The sequence below is a fragment of the Eublepharis macularius genome, chromosome 5, assembly GCF_028583425.1.
Source record: "Eublepharis macularius isolate TG4126 chromosome 5, MPM_Emac_v1.0, whole genome shotgun sequence".
In the NCBI taxonomy this organism is placed as follows: domain Eukaryota; kingdom Metazoa; phylum Chordata; class Lepidosauria; order Squamata; family Eublepharidae; genus Eublepharis; species Eublepharis macularius.
The window spans coordinates 50,975,668-50,997,775 of NC_072794.1; the positions used below are offsets into that span (position 1 = coordinate 50,975,668).

At 40.3% G+C, this 22,108-nt stretch overlaps 1 protein-coding gene across 1 annotated transcript in view; it reads left to right on the forward strand.

The window, feature by feature from the left end:
- SLC44A3 (solute carrier family 44 member 3) overlaps nt 1–21,132 on the forward strand; it is a 56,107-nt gene extending 34,975 nt beyond the window's left edge. Inside the window, exons 11-16 of the mRNA XM_054981931.1 lie at nt 1,136–1,292; nt 8,680–8,763; nt 14,969–15,106; nt 17,442–17,678; nt 18,692–18,790; nt 20,496–21,132. Coding sequence (XP_054837906.1) covers nt 1,136–1,292; nt 8,680–8,763; nt 14,969–15,106; nt 17,442–17,678; nt 18,692–18,790; nt 20,496–20,507 — 727 coding nt within the window. The 3' untranslated portion in view covers nt 20,508–21,132. The remainder of the gene's footprint in view (nt 1–1,135; nt 1,293–8,679; nt 8,764–14,968; nt 15,107–17,441; nt 17,679–18,691; nt 18,791–20,495) is intronic.
- Nucleotides 21,133–22,108: the final 976 nt, after the last annotated feature.

Genomic DNA, 22,108 nt, shown 5'->3' on the forward strand with positions numbered 1-22,108 from the left:
AAGCTCACACCCTAGAAAGCTAGTTGGTCTGTAAGATGTTACTGGACCCAAACCTTGCTCTTATACAGGCCAACATAGCTATCCACAAAATTAAAAAATGGACAACACATTTGTTGACTAAACATGAATCCTGATGAGTAAAAAAATTAACGAAGTGGTGCTTTAGACTATTATTTTATCAAGTACATTTCTGCCCTGCCCCCCAAAGAGGGGGAGCTGACCACAAAATGGTGGGGAGTGAGGTCATACATAACTCTAATAGTAACTCCCCCCCCTCCCCGGTCCCAACCACATTCTAAAAATGTTTGGCGGGCACCAGAAAACATGTCGGTGGGTGCCATGGTGGCCACAGGCAACATGTTGGGGACCCCTGGGCTAAGGGCAGGATTATTTTATACTCTTTTAGGAGAAAAAAATGTAACACTGTTCTTTATGCTCATATAATAGAATTAAAATTTACAAAGAAGTGGTAAGATTAATTAAATTAATATGGGATAAAGAACTTGGTATGGTGAGTTTCCAGTGTCATGACACCTTTTCCCATTGTATTTTTACATTTTTCATCCTTTTCCAGAGTCCTTCATGTTCTCTAGCATATACATGGCATTCACTGGAAAGGCAACATTTGTTTATACAAAAGTTCTCTCATACCAGTAAGAAATAGCTGGATGAGGGTGAGTTGGCAGAATCTAAATGTCTCCAGAGTGAAGCTGTTAGCAGATTGCCCATTTCTTTTCCTTTGAGGATCCCTTACACGTGTTAAAAGGAAAACATCTCTTGTATACCTCTGCACATAGATTAGCATTGAATGGTTCATTCTTTTTTAGAGTATTGTGTGATTAGCAAATGGAATTCCATGCACAATGGAATTTTTAGGTGAGTGCATGGCAATGGTGATGGAGATTTATTTATTTTTATTTATTTTATTTATTTCAAATTTTTATTCCGCCCTCCCCGCAAGCGGGGCCAGCATCCATCCAGCAATATATATAATGGGCTTTATTCAGTTTCAGTCTGAAGTCAGTAGAAGGGGAATAGTGTCAAGCCCTAGAAGGATTTCAGAAATAGTAAAGACTTGTGTTGTGCTTGTATTTTATTTCCCATGTAATTTTATGTGTTTTATTTTTCATTCTAGAAATAAGAGTAAACCACCAAGTCATCCAGTCTTATCTTCCATATCAATTCTTTTTTGTTATCATCTGGGAACAGTTGTGAAAGGTTCCTTTGTAATCACAATAGTGAGAATCCCAAGGATTATTCTATTGTCTGTTTATAACATCCTGAAAGAAAAGGTAGGCATGTTCATTTGTTTTTGTAACACCATCCTACAGCAATTAAGGAATTAAGTGCAAGAAAGTAACATCTGAGCAAGAGGTAGGAATGGATCCAGAGGAGTTAGCCGTGTTAGTCTGTAGTAGCAAAATCAAAAAGAGTCCAGTAGCACCTTTAAGACTAACCAAATTTATTGTAGCATAAGCTTTCGAGAATCACAGTTCTCTTCGTCAGATGCATGGAGGGCAAGAAGAAATTGGTCAGATATAGAGGAGGAGAGTGGAGGGAGTAGATGCAAACAGCTCCTCCTGATATGGAGTTCAGTTTGCTTCTGTAAAGGAAATCAGTTACTTTTGATAATGAGATAACCATTCATAGTCCCTATTCAGTCCCAGCTTGACAGAGTCAAATTTACATATGAATTCCAATTCAGCAGCCTCCTGTTGGATTTTGTTTTTGAAAGGTTTCTGTTGAACTACAGTGACCTTTAAGTCTTTGATGGAATGTCCTGGTAGATTGAAGTGTTCTCCCACAGGTTTCTGGATGTTGCCATTTCTAATGTCAGATTTGTGTCCATTTATTCTTTTGCGTAGAGGTTGGCTGGTTTGTCCAATGTACAGAGCAGATGGACATTGTTGGCACATGAGGGCATATATCACATTGGAGGATGAGCAGCTGTAAGACCCAGAGACAGTGTAGTTGATGCCATTGGGTCCTGTAATTGTATTCCCTGGGTAGATATAAGGGCAGAGCTGGCATCTGGGTCTGTTGCAGGGCCTGGTACCTGTGCTGGTGACTCTGCTAGCCGATTCATGATTGTAAGTGAGAAGTCGTTTAAGGTTGGGGGGCTGTCTGTAGGCAAGGAGAGGTCTTCCACCCAGGGCTTCTGAGAGAGAGGTATCATTTTCCAGGATGGGTTGTAGCTCACTGATGATACGTTGGATGGGTTTGAGCTGGGAACTATAGGTGACAACCAGTGGTGTTCTGTTGTTAGTTCCTTTAGGTTTGTCCTGGAGCAGGCTGTTTCTGGGTACTAGTCTGGCCCTGTTGATTTGTTTCCTCACTTCATTTGGTGGGTACTGTAGTCCCAAAAATGCTTGTTGTAAATCTCTTAAATGGGAGTCCCGATCAAGAGCATTAGAGCAGATACAGTTGTAACATAAAGCTTGGCTGTAGACAGTTGACCGAGTGGTATGTTTAGGGTGGTAGCTGGAGGCATGTAGATATGAATATCAGTCATCATAATCAAGGAAGCTGACAAAGGTGGAGCAGTTGTCATCATGGACAAACATAACTACCTACAAGAAGCAGAAAGAACTCTCCAACACAACATTCTATAAAATACTACCTTCAGACCCTTCAGAGCAATACAAAAGAGAACTCAACAAAATATTAAAGACTCTCCCCATGGACATACAAGAATGCATCCATACGGACACTCCCAAGGAACCACAACCAGGAAGATTCTAGCTACTACCCAAAATCCATAAACCAGGTAACCCGGGACGCCCCATTGTTTCAGTAATAGGCACTATCACAGTAGGAGTCTCAGGATACATGGACTCTATCCTCAGGCCCTATATCACCAGTACACCCAGCTATTTACGGGACACCACTGACTTCCTCAGAAAAATACAGTCCATTGACAACCTACCAGATGACGCCATCCTAGCAACCATGGATGTGGAGGCCCTGTACACCAATATCCCACATGCAGATGGACTGCAAGCCATACGGAATATTATCCCGGACAAAATCACAGCACACCTCGCCACTGAACTTTGTCACTTCGTACTCACTCACAATTACTTCAAATTTGGTGACAGCTTATATCTACAGGTTAATGGCACAGCCATGGGCACACGCATGGCACCACAATATGCTAACATATTCATGGCGGACTTGGAGCAACGCTTCCTCAGCTCCCATCCACTGAAACCACTACTATACTTAAGATTCTTGGATGACATCTTCATCATTTGGACCTATGGGAAGGAAGCCCTTGAGAGATTTCATCAGGACTTCAACAACTTTCACCCTACTATCAACCTGTGCCTGGACCACTCTACACAACAAGTACACTTCTGGACACCACTGTACAACTACATAATGGACAGATAAATACCACCTTATACCAGAAACACACAGACCGATACTCATATCTACATGCCTCCAGCTACCACCCTAAACATACCACTCGGTCAGTTGTCTACCACCAAGCTTTATGTTACAACTGTATCTGCTCTAATGCTCTTGATCGGGACTCCCATTTAAGAGATTTACAACAAGCATATTTGAGACTACAGTACCCACCAAATGAAGTGAGGAAACAAATCAACAGGGCCAGATTAGTACCCAGAAACAGCCTGCTCCAGGACAAACCTAAAGGAACTAACAACAGAACACCACTGGTTGTCACCTATAGTTCCCAGCTCAAACCCATCCAACATATCATCAGTGAGCTACAACCCATCCTGGAAAATGATACCTCTCTCTCAGAAGCCCTGGGTGGAAGACCTCTCCTTGCCTACAGACAGCCCCCCAACCTTAAACGACTTCTCACTTACAATCATGAATCGGCTAGCAGAGTCACCAGCACAGGTACCAGGCCCTGCAACAGACCCAGATGCCAGCTCTGCCCTTATATCTACCCAGGGAATACAATTACAGGACCCAATGGCATCAATTACACTGTCTCTGGCTCTTACAGCTGCTCATCATCCAAAGTGATATATACCCTCATGTGCCAACTATGTCTATCTGCTCTGTACATTGGACAAACCAGCCAACCTCTACGCAAAAGAATAAATGGACACAAATCTGACATTAGAAATGGCAACATCCAGAAACCTGTGGGAGAACACTTCAATCTACCAGGACATTCCATCAAAGACTTAAAGGTCACTGTAGTTCAACAGAAACCTTTCAAAAACAAAATCCAACAGGAAGCTGCTGAATTGGAATTCATATGTAAATTTGACTCTGTCAAGCTGGGACTGAATAGGGACTATGAATGGTTATCTCATTATCAAAAGTACCCGATTTCCTTTACAGAAGCAAACTGATCTCCATATCAGAAGGAGCTGTTTGCATCTACTCCTCCCTCCCCTCTCCTCCTCTATATCTGACCAGTTTCTTCTTGCCTTCCATGCATCTGACGAAGAGAACTGTGATTCTCGAAAGCTTATGCTACAATAAATTTGGTTAGTCTTAAAGGTGCTACTGGACTCTTTTTGATAGAGGTAGGAATGAAATCTCTAGTCTGTTCTTTCCATCTCTATTGATTCATTTATTTAGAATTTTATAGACCACCCTGTCTCAGAACTAAACTACAAGAGATGAATTAGACGAGGATACACATGAAGGGAGTCGCAATGTTAGCTGGGAAGCTGAGTTTTAAAAGACAGATTGGAAGGCTTTGTCAATTTCCCCTCTCTACAGAGCCAGCAAAGATCACTTCTCAGAGGGTTTATTTCCTCTTCACCTAGTGAAGGCTCTGTCAGTTTCACCTCTCCTTCTCCCCAGGGTCCACAGCAGGTAACAAAGACTAAAAAATTCCATCAAAATAATATAATATCCTTTATGCAATTTCATTGCCATACTTTTGATAGGACAACCATATACTTGAAAGTCAGCACAAACTTGTAAGGCAAGACTTTGCCAAATCGAAGTAAAGAGGGATTTCCATGAAGTGTGCCAGACCTTTGCTGTTTGAACCAGGAATGGCACATATATGATATCATTAAGAGGGAAACTTTAATGCATTGAGATTGCAATGGGACACATAGGAAGAAGTATTTTGGGCTTCTGATGGCCTAACTCCACATTGTTTTTCCCTCAGCCCTCTCCAGGTCTGTGTAATCAGATACATTGTGATTTCATACTGCAAACTCAATTCTCAAGCAGCTCATGCCCAATTTGGATTGGGACCATTGTATGTGAGGAGGGGTGTCAGCTTTCACCTCTCTATGTAATTTTCCTGACCTGAAAAGTCCCCAGGGGAGCACTATTTGCCCTTATTGTGGGTTCCAGATGAACGTTGATGGGGTTATTCCTAAGGCAAATAGTGGCCTCTCTGGGGCTGTTTCAGGTTAAAAAAAAAAGAGGAGGCTGAAGATCCTCTTTGCACCTGGGAATTGATTTTCCAGCACCAAATCCAGGCATATGTCTGATCATGTGGAACTGGAGAAATGGAGAACTGGAGAAATGGAGTCTCTTTGGCTTAAACACAACCAGAACCTGAGAAAAATAACATGTAGTTAGTCATTCATTCTTACAAAATCCCCACAGATGATAGTTCTAGGGGGCAGATTTGGTTTCCTTTGGATAAGACTTATGGTGGTGTTTGTATTATTGCCTTATTTACAAATATATACATAGTTCGTATTGGAGTCAAAGAGGAATTCCCGCAAGGCCTCAAGTCTTCTACTTCCACATTGGACAGCAGGAAAAGAGACCCTGAGCTCCACAATGCTTCTTTTTCAATCAACGTATAGTTTTTCTTGTCTGTTTTTCTCTCCATCTGTTTCAAACAGCCCACTGCTCTTTCTTTACACTCATCTTCTCCCTCCACTCATTGAAGGGGGATACATAATCTACAAACTCTGATGGGTTTTTCATTCAGGAATACAGAACTGCTAGGGCAGGGGTGGGCAAATTGCAGCCCGTGGGCCACATGCGGCCCGCTACAGAGTTTTTTGTGGCCCGCCAAGACAGTCAGAAAAAAAAATTGTAGAAAAGTGTGATAGGGTACATTTGTCTCATTAAACTGATTCTAAAATTAAATGTGCTTGCAGCTATAGATGATATGAAATTAGCACAATAAATAAATTGAATAAAACTACCACTATTTTAATTAATTTATATTTATTGATTTTTATGATACAATTTATACCTTTTCTGAAATGCAAAGTTAACTAATGAATGCAATCATTCTAAAAGGTGCGGCCCTCCGCTCCTACAAAGTGGCCCCCGAGCCAAAACAATTGCCCACCCCTGTGCTAGGGCATCAAACAATTTTCTCCCATTAAGGAAACATCCATAGCCATTTTAGTGTAGTGGTTAAGAGCACGGGACTCTAATCTGGAGAACTGGGTTTGTTTCCCCACTCCTCCACCTGAAGCCAGCTGGGTGACCTTGGGTCAGTCACAGCTCTCAGGAGCTCTCTCAGCCCCACCCACTTCACAGGGTGATTGTTGTGGGGATAATAATGGCATAGTTTGTAAACCGCTCTGAGTGGATGTTAAATTGCCCTGAAGGGCAGTATATAAATCTAATGTTATTATTATTAAGAAGAATATTAATGTTCTTTTGCTAAGACCCTGGCTGCATCCATGTTAAGAATCCCAGGTACTGGGGAAAACCCACATTTCAGTTTGTTCAGCTGTTCATTTTTTGATATCATGACTGTCTAGTGTTAGTGAAAGATATCCACTTCCAAGGTCAGGGAGACACAGAGATGAAGGTGAGGGGTGGGAATGGAGAGGAAGAGCATTCAAGCCCGACGATCAACTAGATCCATGCCTGTAATGAGTAACTCAGATTTCTTTGCATGGCATCTGAATGCAGCCAAAGCCAGTAAGGACCTAATGGGAGTTTTGGAGCTGCTGCACACTGCCAAAAGAATTGCCACATAGCGCAGAAGCTAAACCTGCTGAGTAGTTTACAAGGACAGCCCCGTTTAGTGCAAATAGGTTCTCAGGTCTGCTTTCAACAATTTGGTCAAGGAAAAACACGTGGCACGGTGCTTTCTTTGGGGCCTATGTTTAACTTTGGATTCCTGATTTCAAGCATGTTTATTTGTACAATGTCATCCTTAAGCTTTTGAATGTTTAGTTAAAATATTTTGTGGCCTGCTCATCTCTGGAGCATATTGTAGATATAAGAGGTTTTTTTTTTGAAAAGGTGGCTTTTCTTTTCCATTTTGGAAGGAAGCAGAATAAATGCTGTTAAAAGGCTGTGGGTTTTGTGGTCTGAACAAAATGTTATAATAATGTACATTACATTACATTGGAGATCACTGGTTAATTACAAGATTAAACTTTCCAGAAAGCATATAGTATGCATAATTTGATCAACATAGGAAGCTCACAGGATAATGCTCCAGCTTTGAGTCAAACCAGTGTTGTTTCACTAAAAATTCTGGTCGTTTTATTCTGGGGATAATATTTCCAAGGCCTCTTTTGCTTTTCTCCTCTCCATGGACCTGAATTCCAGTACAAAGCATGAGAAGAAAGTTCCTGACATAACAGGAAATCTAATCCTCCATTCATTCTCTGATGACATTTTCTAATAAAAATATTTCAGGGGTATTAAAGGTGTTTCTTTTGGTGCATGCAACTTTATGAACTGTATAATCGGCTACAAATCTGGCAGTTGTAACATCTTTCTCTTTGGGGCACCCCCCCCTTAATCCTGAAGACAGAAGAAAAAAATATAAGCCATGTTTTTTAAAAAGATAAGTTGGATGTCAAGCTCTGATGTTCGCTGAAACCTAACATTCACAGCATTACATCTTTCTTTTTCACTAAAGTATGAATAAATGACAGCATACTAGTTTAGAGTAGGGCAGAACCAAAATTAATTGCTGTGTTTGAAGAAAATTCAGCAGTGTTGAAACGTACTTCTCGCAGTTGACAGTTTTTCAGTTGTGCTTGCATAAATTTTTGCCTGTTCATGTATGTTGCCCTTGCTCGCTGTTTTTTCTCTTATTTGGCTTCATTTGACCATTTATCATGGGTGAATTTGAAGCGGGGAGAAGAACATTCCACAGACGGGGCACCCACCGCAGAAAAAGCCTTATCCCTGGTTGTCATTCTATCCACACCCCAACAGGCCTTGACAAGCATATCATTCAAGTACAATGGTTCTAGGACATTTTCAGTACATTCTAAGCAGAGTTACTCCAGTCTAAACCCATTTAAATCGATGAGCTTAGACTGGAGTAACATTAGGATTGCATTGTTTGAGTTTTAAAGAACCAGAACTTTAAATTGTGACTGAACACAAATGGCAATCAATGAAGTCATTTTGATACAAAGGTGATATGATCTGTTTAACTCACCTGATGATAATCTGGTGGCCACATTTTAATATCAGTTGATTCTTTAGAGGTAGCCTCATGTAGAGTGCATCATAGCAATGTGATCCAAGCATGGATTACTTTGTTTTCATGAAATTGCCACAATTGGTGTACCAGCTAAAGCTGCTAAAGGTACAGTATGCCGTGAAGAGAATTTGAGCTTTAAATGTAGGACTACATAAAGTACCGACCTCAAGAACCTGTTTCTTCAGGGAGACACTCCAGTTTTATCTGAGTTAAGCTTCATTTGTCACACATCAGTTTAAAACTCTTGCTTTATACATATTTTTCTGACTGTGGTAACTAATCACTGCCTCTTTTTTCAGGAAAATGCATGTGCAAAGTACATCTTCAAATGCTGTTCTTGCTGTTTCTGGTGCTTAGAAAGAGGCCTAAGAGGCTTAAATCAGGTATAGTATATCAGCGCTCTCTCTCCCCCCCCCCCCCCAAAGTTAAGCATTTGAAAATGCAAATTGATTTTCAGCTGAAAGATTTTTTTCCCAGAGACCTTTGAGCCTGTTCTGACCTGGGGATGTTATGGTTACTTACTGTAATATCAGTCCTAACCAAATATGGTTAGAAACAAGACTTCTTTCTTTCAATCGTATGTACCAGCGTAGTCTTAGAACTGTACTGAATCTTATTGCAACAGGGGGCTTAATTGTAGTAAAATTGTAGTAAAAATGGATATACTCTTAGCACAAAAGGACTGCTGGCAGACACCTTGACTATGTGATGTTAGCCTGACCTTGTGTAATGTACAGGGTGTTCTGGAAATGACAGACGTTGGAAGAGGATGCAAGGTAGAGGGAAGTATCTGCTTTTTACACTACAGATGGGAGAGCTCCACAAATGTGAATGCAACCGTTTAAGAGAAATATTGTCTAGATTTTAAGGCAAAAATGAGTGAACAAGGGGTGTCAGTATGGAAGGAACAAGCTGAAGAGGAATCAGCTATCATTTTAGCATGCATTTGGTCTAAACATGTTTTGTACTGTCTCTTCCCCTACACTTGACTCATGCTTCATCTTCCATGTTCATGGTTTATTTCCTCTTTATTGTATTTTTTTTAGAATGCTCAGTTTGTGCTCTTATGCTCAAAATATCATTATATTATCTTGCTAACTTATACTTTAATAATGTGTCCTTAGTTTAATTTTACTGTTAGTGAATAGTGATATTGGAGAACAAGGTAAAATGAAGGCCAAACTACATGTAATATGGAAACATTTGTAACTAAATTGTAGTGGCTTGCTATGGAATAGAACTTCAAGAGGCCACTTCTCTTCTTCAGAATTCATGATGCATATTCACTCTTGCAAACATACATTTCGAACTCCCGGGGGGAAGGGGGGAGTAGCCAGAGAAGCAGGGTTAAGCACACATACATCCATTGCCACTTCTTAGCTGAAAGTCGCTCCCTCCTGCAGCTTACTTTACGTAGATAAAAATAATGTTTCATTTACTGTGTAATTTTAAATAACAAACTAGTTCAAATTGTGTATTTTCTGTATGTCTGTTACTGACTTTGCTGTTGCAAAGATTAGAACAATCAGGGCTCATTTTGAGGGGGAACGCACAGGAACGCAGTTCCAGTAGTTCTCCAAAGAGATCATGTGTCAGGTGCCCCCGTCCACCTGATTTTTGGCCATTTTGGGCCTGTTTCGGCCTGGATTTGGCCCAAAATGTCTAGGATCGGGCCTAAGCCAGGATTGGTTCAAAAGGGCCAGGATCGGGCCTCTGATGGGTGGTGGATCACTCTCCTGCTCAGCAGCAGCCCAATTCTGACCATTTTGGGCCCCTTTTTGGCCATTTTCAGCCCCTTTTTGCCATTTTGGGCCCAATTTTGGCCCTGAATGGCCAGGATTGGGTCCAAAACAGCCAGGACAGGTGATGTCAGGGGGTGTGGCATATGCAAATCAGTTATGCTAATAACACACTTCCGGCGATGGCAAGAGGTGTGGCATATGCTAATGAGTTGTGCTAATGAATTATGCTAATGAGTTCCTGCAGCTCTTTTTCTATGAAATGACCCCTGATAACAATAATGTATATGAAGCACTTTTAACATATCAAAATGCTATGTAAAATGGTATTTTTTTGTTGTTGTGTATTATTTGTTATTACTCAACACAAAGTGGAGATCACCTTAGTACGAACAGCATTATCTCTGTGACTTGTACGAACAAATGTTTGTTTGCAGATCCATTAGAAGTCTTTCTTGAACAGTGGCTATTTGTTGTGAATACATTTAATTTATATCTTGAGCTCCATTTCACAACACACTATGCATTTGCACCATCCTAGTTTTCATAGTTTTAGGAAAGCTCAAAGAAATCTAAGATTGGTATTATATCTAATGAGCAGAAATGTGTTTTCTGTTACAAGAACACATTTTTATTATTATTTTATTATTATTTATTGGGCTTCTATTTTGCCCTCCATGCAAGCAGGCTCAGGATGGGTTACAGCAATAAAACATATAATTTACATTAAAATGTACAATAAAACCACACTGCCCCCAGACAGTGACTTTACAACCCATCCCTGCCAATAAATACACAGAGGGGTGGGCGAAAGGAGGCGGGAACAGGCTATTCAGTTCAAGCTGTAACTCTTTTGGGGAGGCCAGATGGTCAGATGCCCCCCCCCCCCCCAACAAGAGGCCAGTTTGGAGGCTCTTCAGATGACTGCTGGACCAGCCTCAACCCTATACCTGGTGGAACATTTCAGTCTTGTAGGCCTGCCGAAACAATAGAAGATCCTGGCTGTTTTTGCTTTCCTAAAGGCTATTGTAGCAGAGCTCTAAAGGGTCATTTGAAAGCAGTTTGTGATGCCATAGAATATTGTTAAATGGATTTCTTTTACAGTAGCAGTAAAATTCAACTTTTACATGTCTGGTTTGGGTTCATTTGCAGCCAGCTGGCAAGCACCTTTCCCACAGCACATGGATTTCTGAGGAAATCACTGTCTGTTTTTTCTATTGGGATCAGTTCAATAGTATTGAGATCTCGGAGGCAATTGGCATTCTGCTGCTTTGGCAGTTAGCTCTAACAATCAATATTCTGGTCTGTTTGAGTTCCTTGCCAGCACTAATATTCAACAAATGTAACTTAATGGCAGCTATAATAATTAACCAGTTGTATAAAAATGTGTGTGTCTGCATGGCAGTTGAGTAAAACTTTCCTGTTTTGACATTTTCTTTGTTATTATGTATTTATGTTTAGAATTAGAGAGCCAGTTTGGTGTAGTGGTTAAGAGCGGGGCTGTAATCTGGAGAGCCAGGTTTGATTCCCCACTCCTCCACTGAAGCCAGCTGGGTGACCTTGGGCTAGTCACAGTTCTCTGGAGCTCTCTCAGCCCCACCCACCTCACAAGGGTGTTTTGTTGTGGGAATAATAATGGCATACTTTGTAAACTGCTCTGAGTGGGCATTAAGTTGTCCTGAAGGGCGGTATATAAATAGGGTTGTTGTTGTTGTTGTTGTTTTTTCAATAATTCAGAATAAGAATGTGATGGATCCACCAGTCCGCTTGCACATTGCAGATCCCCTTCCCCCAGAAGCAGTTTCCAACTCCAGAAAAATTAATTCCTGGGATTGAGGGAGTAGCAATCTATTGGGTTGATGGGCTGCAATGAAGAGGGGAAAGGGGGCAAAATCATTTATTCTTCCATCAGTGAAACTCCACTAATAAAAAAGGCATGAAGGGCAGTTTCATCCTCTTCCTCATTGTAGGCCACCAACCCATGGGGCTGTTACTGCAGTTGCAGTAGGGGAGACACAGGTCTGTAACTGTCAGTGCCTTCCACTGACAGATTGCTGCAAGTAAAAAAGTGGATACAAAAACGTAGCGTGAAATAAAAAGAATGTGCCGATAGTCCAGCACACCTAAGCAGCTTTGGGTTTCTCAAATAGCAGCCTCTCATGCCTTAGAGTAAACTTTTTTTGGCAAAGGAACAGGTTTTCAAAAACCACATGAAATGGCATGAGAGAGTTTTGTTGAAAGAAAATGTAGAAAACTGCTTTAGGCAATTTTGGGTGTGCCTGTCTAGATCCTAGCCGCAGATTCCAGCCCAGTTCCAGTTGCACTTTTTGTCATATGAAACTAGGGGCCCCAGATGGAGAGACAGAACCCCAGACACATCTGTCCAGCGAAGTGAGGACCAGGTGAACATTGCAGTGTAGATCATGAGGATCTCCTTTGCTGGACTGGGGCAATTAATTCTCATGCAAGTCTAGTTTATGCTGACAAATTTATTTTAATCACTCATTTCGTTTCTTATTTTGTCAGAAAAGTAACAGAAGGCACTCTGTGCATTTATGCATGTTTATATTTATATTTTTGAGAGGTGGTACTTAGCCCACCCTGCTACAAGCAGCCTACCTGCATCTGGAGACAGTGTGTCACAGCTCCCATATGCTCCAGCTTCTGGGATCTATACAACATTGCTCTGTTGGTTGGTATAATCCTGCTACACTCGTAAGATACCTGATACAAGTCTGTATGCAACATCCATTGTGACCAAACTCAAAGTATAAGTTAAGCCAAAAAGCTAGAATACAATGACTGACCAGCTTGTTTTTGGCTTCTCATTAAAAGAAGCTTCTGTTGCTATGGCACTCCTCTTTTCACTGAACTCATTTTTAATAGTTGAGTCCTAGAAGGAAGGACTGAATTCAGCTGCTACACAAAGTAGCAATTATTCTCCCCAAGTAGGGAGCTTTAGGGCTTGGATCTGTGCCACAGGGCTTTTCTCATGAAGCGAACAGGCCAGTTTTTCCAAGACCCTTGACATTCATTCTGTGCTGTGAAGGATGTTTTTTTCTACATACTTTCCTCGCCTACTGTGCTATTTTGAAATATGTAAACAATCTCATTCTTTATTTATCTCTGAGAAATATGTCTCTGGTTCCCAGGCTTTTAATTATAAGGATCTGCATTACTAATAGAAGGGGAGATAGCACAGAAATCCCACTGCTAGAGTGATATCTAGGTGTAAATTATTGTATGAATCCCAGACTTGCTAATTTGTGCAGCAGTTGTGTTTATCTTGGTTGCCTTGTGACTGTCTGTTCCACTGAACATGTGGAAGAGGGGACAGATTTAAACGTGTAACAAACATGCTTAAAGTAGTCAGTTATCTATACAAATCAGGTTTATAATATTTTTGCTTCATTCCTCAAAAAACTTCTGCTTCAAACTACAGTAAAAGCTTTATGATCCAGCATTCATGGGGCATGGGGGTTTCTGGTTAATCAAATGTGCCAAATGCTCAAGCTTATTGACCTGCCCCATCCCCTCAAGGCAAGCTGAGGGGGAAGGAGGCACCTGAGAATGATGCTCGGTGGCAACGCCGAAAGGCAGAAGCCCAGCAAATGCCAGAGGCATCAAGGTGGGCGGCTGAAGAGGGAAGAGTGCCTTGCCCATGCACTAGAGGATGCAGGGGTGTGGTGGCTGAGGGGGAAGAGCTTGCCCTTCAGGCAGTGCTGGTTAACTGAGCATTCTGGATAATCTGGTGCCCCTTTTCAAAACTTTATAAGTTGCTTATGTGGTAATCAGTACAAAAAGTTCTTGTTCATAACTGAGTAAACTGGCTTACTAAGAAGCTGGTAATCAACACAAAAGGATTGAAGTAATTTTTCAGTAAGCGGTTTTCTTGGTCATCTGCTGTTTATGAAGTACCTGGAATTTTGTAGTTCATTGTTCACTTTAATCCTCACAGTCTATGGAGGCACTGCTTTGGGACTTCCAAGTTAATTCTCTTTTAGAAAAAGTTAACAGTTATTTACTTGATTATTATATATTAACAAAAGTTCAAATAGTCATGCAGTAACACATTGATTGTGGCATAAGATCTCATAGGCTACAGTCTGCACTGAGGTTCCTAAATTTGCTATGAAAATAAATTACGCTGATTTTCTACATTCTCTTAATTTTTTATAGATTCCCAAACCACCTTGGTTTAGGAAGAAAGTAGAAATTTGACTCATAAATCTGGGACAATCTGCATGATGCATTTCAGCAGATACTGAGAATCCTTTCAGTCACAACTCCCCCCCCCCCCCCCGCCTCCCAGTATTCGAATCCCCAAATAAATATTGTGAATCTATAGGTTCTTTTTTCAGAATAACTTTTACATATTGTTAATCCTACTAAGCTTGTCAGAATGAGGTTTTTTTAATAGTTGAACAAGGGTATTTCTTTAAGTAAGTAAAACGCAACTGTTTCCAGAATGCTGCAAGAAATAATTGTATACCATTTACATTTTCTATATCTAACTCAGTTATTTAGGAATTCAAGACATTGGTCATAAAATGGATAGGGTCCATTTTGTTTTGAGACTTTGTGGTTACAAACTACATTAAAGAAACAGCTTCCATTAAGAATGTGTACACAGGTCCCGTAATCCGCAGCATAGCCTTTTTGGGTGGTCAGAGGGGACCTCCTTCCTTGTCGCCAACAAAAAAGTTGGTTTCATCACAAAATCTACATATGTCTGAAACTAGATTTTAATACTTTTATTTTGGCCAAGTTATAATTTACATTGTTTTTATTACTACGTTTCACCCTGTTCCTGTTTTTTGTTTTTTAACCTATGTATATTCTCTTTCAGAATGCATACACAGCAACAGCCATAAATGGGACAAATTTTTGTACCTCAGCCAAAGATGCAGTCCTTATTGCAGCAAAGAGCTCAACTAATACCATGGCAATCAACTGCTTTGGTGATTTTATTATCTTTCTAGGAAAGGTAATTAAGTTTCTATCATTTACTTACTCTTACGGCATTGATTATCAACTAAAATCAATATTGTCAGTATCTGTATAACAGTGATGTCAAAGAGCCAAATTCTCCTCTCCTGAAAATTAATATTTCCCTTTACTCAGAATAACACAGGACACTAAGATATATGGAAGGAAACTGTAACATACAGAAGTGATGTTTCAAGTCATGGTAAATTGACGTTTACCTTTGAGCAGATAAGGAAGCATTAATGGAAAGTGATGATTCTTCAAACAATGCATAGCCTAAGGGCCGATCTAAGCATGATTTATTATTAGCATCTCCTGTTGTTCTTTTTAAGACAGTCCTACATGGCTACTTAGACCATTAGGAAACTGTTGGGGGGCGGAGTGTCATGCTGTTTCCTGATCTACATCCTCCTCCCTCAGGAAAGCAATTAGATCTTCAGGGAGAAGGGAGGAGATTTTTTTGATCTTTCTATGAAACTAATTGCAGCTTTGTAGAGATGCATTACACTTAAAAAGGGTACAGGAGAAATAGGTTCAAAACCCCTTCCCACAATGCTTCTTTTCCAATCTTAAAAGCAGCAATTATGGATGCTTACTAGTTAAAAAAAGTGGGGGATGACTAGCATTCTGAATAACATTTGATCCCTAATTTGGATAGATAGAAATAGCAAAAAAAGAAGAATAGTGAATAGTAATCAACTCAGACCACTGTACGTTGTGAGCAGAAGGAAGTTATTAGACAAGTGGGAGATCTGTAAGGACTTGCAGGAGAGATTGCATTTCCCTCCCCTACTATTTCCCTTCTCCCTTCCCTGAAAGTCTCCATAGTCTCTTCCCTTTCTTCCTTCCTTCTTTCTTTAACACCTACCAGCCAACCTGCCTTTATCTGCCCATATTCCCCTCATTCCTGCTCCTCTCCTTGGAAGAACTCTGGGCTGTTTCAGCTGCTGAGCAAGGCCCAGTTGCACAGTGCTGGCCATAGGGTTGGGCCCAGTTGCTCCATGGGGAACCTGCAAGTACTTGCAGGGGTACCTCACATTCTCCTGTCTTTCCCTCCTTCTGGCAACCCCCATATCTTCACCTTTCCATGCTTCCTTTTCTCTGCCTCGTGCACTCACCTTTTTTCTGCCTCCTCACTTCAGCTATATTCAGGGGTCATTTCGTAGAAAAAGAGCTGGAGGAACTCATTAGCATAACTCATTAGCATATGCCATGCCCCTTGACATAACAGGAAGTGTGTCATTAGCATAACTGATTTGCATATGCCACACCCCCTGACATCACCTATCCTGGCTGTTTTGGACCCAATCCTGGCTACTCAAGGCTGAAATTGGGCCCAAAATGGCAAAAAGGGGCTGAAAATGGCCGAAAAGGGGCCCAAAATGGTCAGGATCAGGACATTGCTGAGCGGGAGAGTGATCCACCACCTATCAGAGGCCCGATCCGGGCTGTTTCAGCCCCAATCCAGGTTGAAACGAACCCAAAATGGCTGAGAGTCAGGTGGGTGGGGCCACCTGTCATGTGACCTCTTTGGGGAACTGCCGGAACTGCGTTCCTGTGTGTTCCCCCTCAAAATGAGCCCTGGCTATATTTATCATTTTACTTCATTTATGCCCCAGCTTTCTCCATAACAGGATCTCAAAGTAGCTTACATCATTCTCCTTTCTTACATTTTATCTTCACAACAATCCTGTGAGGAAGGTGAAGGTGAGAATGTATAACTGGCCCAAGGCCCCTGAATGACCGTCCATGGCAGAATGAGGATTTGAACCTGGGTTTCCCAGACCCTAGTCTGAAACTCTAACAGCACTGGCTTTTGTGGGGTGGCTGCTATTGAACAGTAGGAAGCAGCCAGGCCTGGGTGAGTCATGCAAGTCAGTTGGTAGAAACTTGCCTGGTATTTGTTCGTGGCCCTAGACCAGATGAATCCTCCTTCAAAGGCCAAAACAGCCCTGGAAATGCTGCTACTACCTTCTGCCTTTTGCTGACAGAAACCAAGGCTTGAAGGCTGGCAATACTATTGTGGTTGCCTAGCAACTGCCATTGAGGGCATTTGTTTCTTAAAGCTACATACAGGCACTGCTTCTATTGCTGTTTCTTTAAACACCCCAATGTATTCTTTGTGATTTCAGATTATATGAGGTTTGTAGAAAGATCTGTCTTGTCATGGCTCTAGTCTCTGAACTTAAGTATCCATAGATGGGACCATGTTCATTTACTCTACTTTTTAAAAAAGCAATAGCATTTGAATTACTCGCCACAGATACTTTGTTTTGATGACAATAATTTATTCTGAAATGTAGTGTTTGCATTTATTTCTTTTTTTCATACAGATGTTTGTGGTGTGCTTCACCGTTTTTGGTGGCTTGATGGCATTTAACTACCACCGTGAACTACGTGTTTGGGTAATTCCACTGCTGCTTGTTGCACTTTTTGCTTACCTGGTCGCTCACAGTTTCTTGTCAATATTTGAAACTATAATGGATGTCCTGTTCCTTTGCTTTGCTATTGACATGGAAACCAATGATGGCTCTCAAGAGAAGCCATACTTCATGGATCATGAATTAATGGTAAGTAATCACAATGACAATGCTTTATCTGGAAGACTGAAGAGATTATTTTCTTTTTCATGGTAATTTCAGGCTAGCTTTTGGTGTTTTGGTGGGGTGGGGGAGGTTGACAACTCATCTGGCATGGTAGAATTTATTCAAGACAGGAATGTGGCAGTTAAAACCATTCATCCTATGTATGTGCAATGGATTAATTTTCTCTCTGTGCATTTGATCCTCACATAGAGAGGTGTAGCATAATTGTAGCATAAGCAGTTTTCTAAATTCCAGTTTATGAGCAGTCTCCCCTTCCCACAGCAGTTCCCCCATGACATCCATCTTCCCATTTCCCCATGACTGAATTTGCATTTATGTTTATTTGCATTAATGTGATTGAATTCATGTACATCTTTAATGCATTGCTTCCTTGTTAAACATGTAACTAATGAGTTTTTCTCAGCTTTGTCTGATATCTGGGACTTACAAACAAATGCATTGTTTGAAGAAACATTGATAACATTGTTAAATTTATGTTTCTTCAAACAATACATTTAAAATTGTATCAGTGTTTTGATGTAACATCCCAATGTTAAACTGGTTTTTTTGGACATAATTTCTACTAAGTTCAATGGAACTTGTATTCTGGTAAGCATACCTAGGATTGCAGTCTCACAGCCCTACAATTCTATATACCTGTATACAGAATTTGTCCTGCTAAATTCAGTTTCACTTCTTAATGCTTACCGTTGTAGTCTTATAGCTAGTTTTAAAGTGTATACCAGTATCTGTTGGTCTAAGAACATAAGGCTTCTGAGTGAAAAAACTTGAAATTGGCCCACTAAAATAAACTGTTTTGCCGGGATAACATCTTATACAAATCTACTTTCTGTTTAGTAATCTCCAAATAAACAAAAGCATTAGCTAAAAATCAAACCGTTAATCTAATGAAAAACTGTTAATAGTTAGAAGGTTGCGGATGACTAAAACAGTTCACTTTTGTTGAATTTAGTGATAATTTTTCCTTTTCTTTGTAGAATTTTGTCTACCAGAGCAGCAAGTTAACAAAGGAGAACAATCAGAGAAATAAAAAGACCCTTCATAGCAATGAATATGACACGGAACTCCAGCCTATGGTGAGCAACAACACTAAAGTACCATGCAGGGACACTGTGGGGTGTGATTCTCCCCCCATAGTCATTTTTTTTTCTACACTGATAAGTTCCAGAATCTTCAGCTTTTCCTTATAGGAAAGGAACTCCAACCCTTTCACTGAGCTTATCATTGAAAAGCAGGCTTTGCAGCTAAGCTTGGAACAAACATGCCATACAGTTCCTTGAAATCACAGTCTGATAGAGTGACCATATGTAAAGGAAGTACCTTTCATAGCTGTGGTAAAGAAATAATTTTGGTAGGTTTGGCTTCTCGTGCAAGGATGAGATAAACTGCAACTGCCAAAAAACGCCCCTTTTCTATTCTTTCATCCTTTGTACGCCTGCATTCTGAAAATTGTTTGTTCTTTATGCCTGTTAATATTAGCTGTCAGTGCTGACACCTGGACATCTGGACCCTGCTTTTGGAGCAAAGAAAATCCACTGGAGATACAGGGACCTTTTGCTTGTGTAAAGCAGGATATGCTCATGCTCCATCTCTCTATCTAAAAGCCAACCAAGACAAAACCTCAGAACTCCATTCTGTCATCATTCTTCCCACGTTTGCTGGGTGAAGTCAGGCCAGACAGTTACTCCAATCTAAGCACATTGATCCGGTGGAAAATTTCACAGAAACAGTTGGCAAAGCAGATTTTTGCCTACCTTCACCAAACACTGCATCATTTGTCATGGGAGTCTTGCAATCAAAATGTGCCATGAGACAGGGTGCTACAACAGTGTGTGTGTGGGGGGGGGGATATGGTAAAATTGTCTCTCTCCTCTGCTGATACAAGCTTCCAGTTTTACTCAGTTCCCGCTCCTTACTGCAGTGCCCCATCCTGTTGTGCATTTTCCTTGTCTCCTGATCCTGAACTCTTGGCTGCTCAGAGAAGGCAGGGGAAAACCACTTTGCCGAGTCCTTTTATAAACTCTTACACTGGATCCAACCCAATTATTTGCCTTAAACTGTTTTTTAAGTATTTGGGATCCAGAAGGCTGAAACTCGCCTCTGTACCTTCGTGTCATGCACCAGAGATCATGTTTGTTTGTTTTTTTTTTAAAAAGCAGCAGCCAATGTTTGCTTTACTGCACCTTCAGGTTTGCTTACCTAAGTGCCATAAAGAGAGAGCCTACATGAAACATACAGCACTGCAATATCTGAATCAAGAACATTTGGTAACATATTCTTTAAAGTAATATGTCTGTGGAATAATTGGCATTTGAGAAAATAAAAATTGAACGCTTACTAAAGCAGAGTTTTCTAAGGGAGATTTTACAGTAGCAGTTGTTATCCTTTTCCAGCCAAAATATTTCATGCCAAGAGAGGAAAATCTGCACAGAGTGGTTACATTTTGGGATTATTTTTTTTTTGTACTTTAGCAGACTCAGGCCCTTGGATATTTTTTCAGAACTTTCTGGTGTATGGAAGTAATAAGCTGGTCTGCCAGTCTGGAATGTGTGGTTTTAAGTTTATTATGTTTATGAGTGGCTGTGCTTGGTTTATTCATTATGTGGCTATCGTGCTTTTTTATTTCTCCCCTCTCTCTTTCTCTCGTGGAATGCACAGAATTGTAACCTGTGTCCCACCCTTCCTTTTTATCCTATTATTTGTTTTACATGTCATTTCTCAAAACTTACATTACTATTAAGTCAAATTTTATATATTATCTCTTATTTTTCCCAATTACAGACTAGAACCTGAAATGGCAGAATTCTGTGCAGAAAACTGAGACAGAATTACATGAAGGTTACCAGTGGCTTGAAAGAAATTATCTCCCAAATTGGTTTGCACCTTTTGCACTAGAAGAGATGATTAAAAGCAATCTCCTTTTGTAGAGACCCAGCACAGAGTTTTAATAAAATAGTATTTAATTTTTTTAATGAAATTTTGTTCACAATGAACTTTGCTGTTTAGCTCTGTGGTTTCACTTTGACATGGTAAATGTACCTTGGGAAAACAATGGAGGTGACTCAGCAACTATAATATATGCAACACAGTTTATTTAACATCCATGGTCTGGAAAATACCTAAACTATGACTAACAGAAGTTAGATTAACGAGCTGTGCTAGTTATATGTGTTCATATGACTAGGAGCATATTATGAAATCATGTAACTCGGCATTTGGGGAAGTCGCAGTTCATACAGTGACAATTGCTTCCACTATTTTTGTGGAAAGTTCAGTTCATTTACTGGGTGGAAAGTTTAGTTCATTTACTGAAGGTATCATTGAAAATGCTATCAGACTATTGCAGTCTGCCAAGGAGACCTGCTAGTCACACAAGGCAAAGCTTTAAGAATAAAAGCCCAAAGCTTGGAGAAACATACTCTATGCTTTTGTTTTTCTTTGGCAGTATTCATGGGAATAGAACCCCATTGTATTAGCTTTTTCTTTGTGGGCATTTCTTTCATGTGCAACTGCACTATATATATTTTTCATAAAAGAGAATATTACACAAGGAAAATCCTATTTCGTGATGTGATGTGAGGATATCACCAACAATGCCACTGATCTCTTTCCTAGAGTAGTAGTAGTCCATCTGTGTATAATGGATAAAGGCAGGCAGTCGTGTGAAATTTCATATTTTTATTATAATTGTACTTTAGCAATCTGAAATATTAATGTGATATACAGACCATTGACTGTAACCCAGTGACATCCTTAATAATTCCGTAACAGAAGACATGTACAACAGAGCGTTTCCCACCCCCACCACAAAATAATATCTTGGTATCATATAAATGTTTTTAAAATGGCATGTGATGCAACATCACTGGCTTCTGTGCAAAAGTGTAAGCATAAAAGTGGAAGCATAAGCCCCACTGGGCAAGTAGCGCTTCCCTTGTATTCTCTTTGACTGCTAGAAAGGTTTCATTGACAAAACATAATCAGCAAACGAAAGCCAGTTATTTGCACATAATTATTTCTCCATCTCTAGCTAACAACATGGTTGAAAGTGGATACATTTTGGACAGGAGAAACAAAAACATGGCTGTTGAGTGATTTGGTGAAACAGCAGCAGGTAACGGCCGTTAGAAAACTTAAGTGGTATAGACAGGAAACAAAGTACCTTGTGTGCAAAAAGAACAGTTTTTGTCAGAACATACTGATTTTGAGGCTATAAAAGCAAAAAGACAGATAAAGAAATATTAAATCTTGCTCAAAATACACACTGAGAGCATTTATATACAAGGGATTCTGTCAAGAAGAAATTGTAACACTGTAGTAACACTGTAGCATCTGAAAGGATTCTGGAGGCAGCAGCTTGTGTCCCTAGCTTTCTGGATCTTTGGTACTGATGG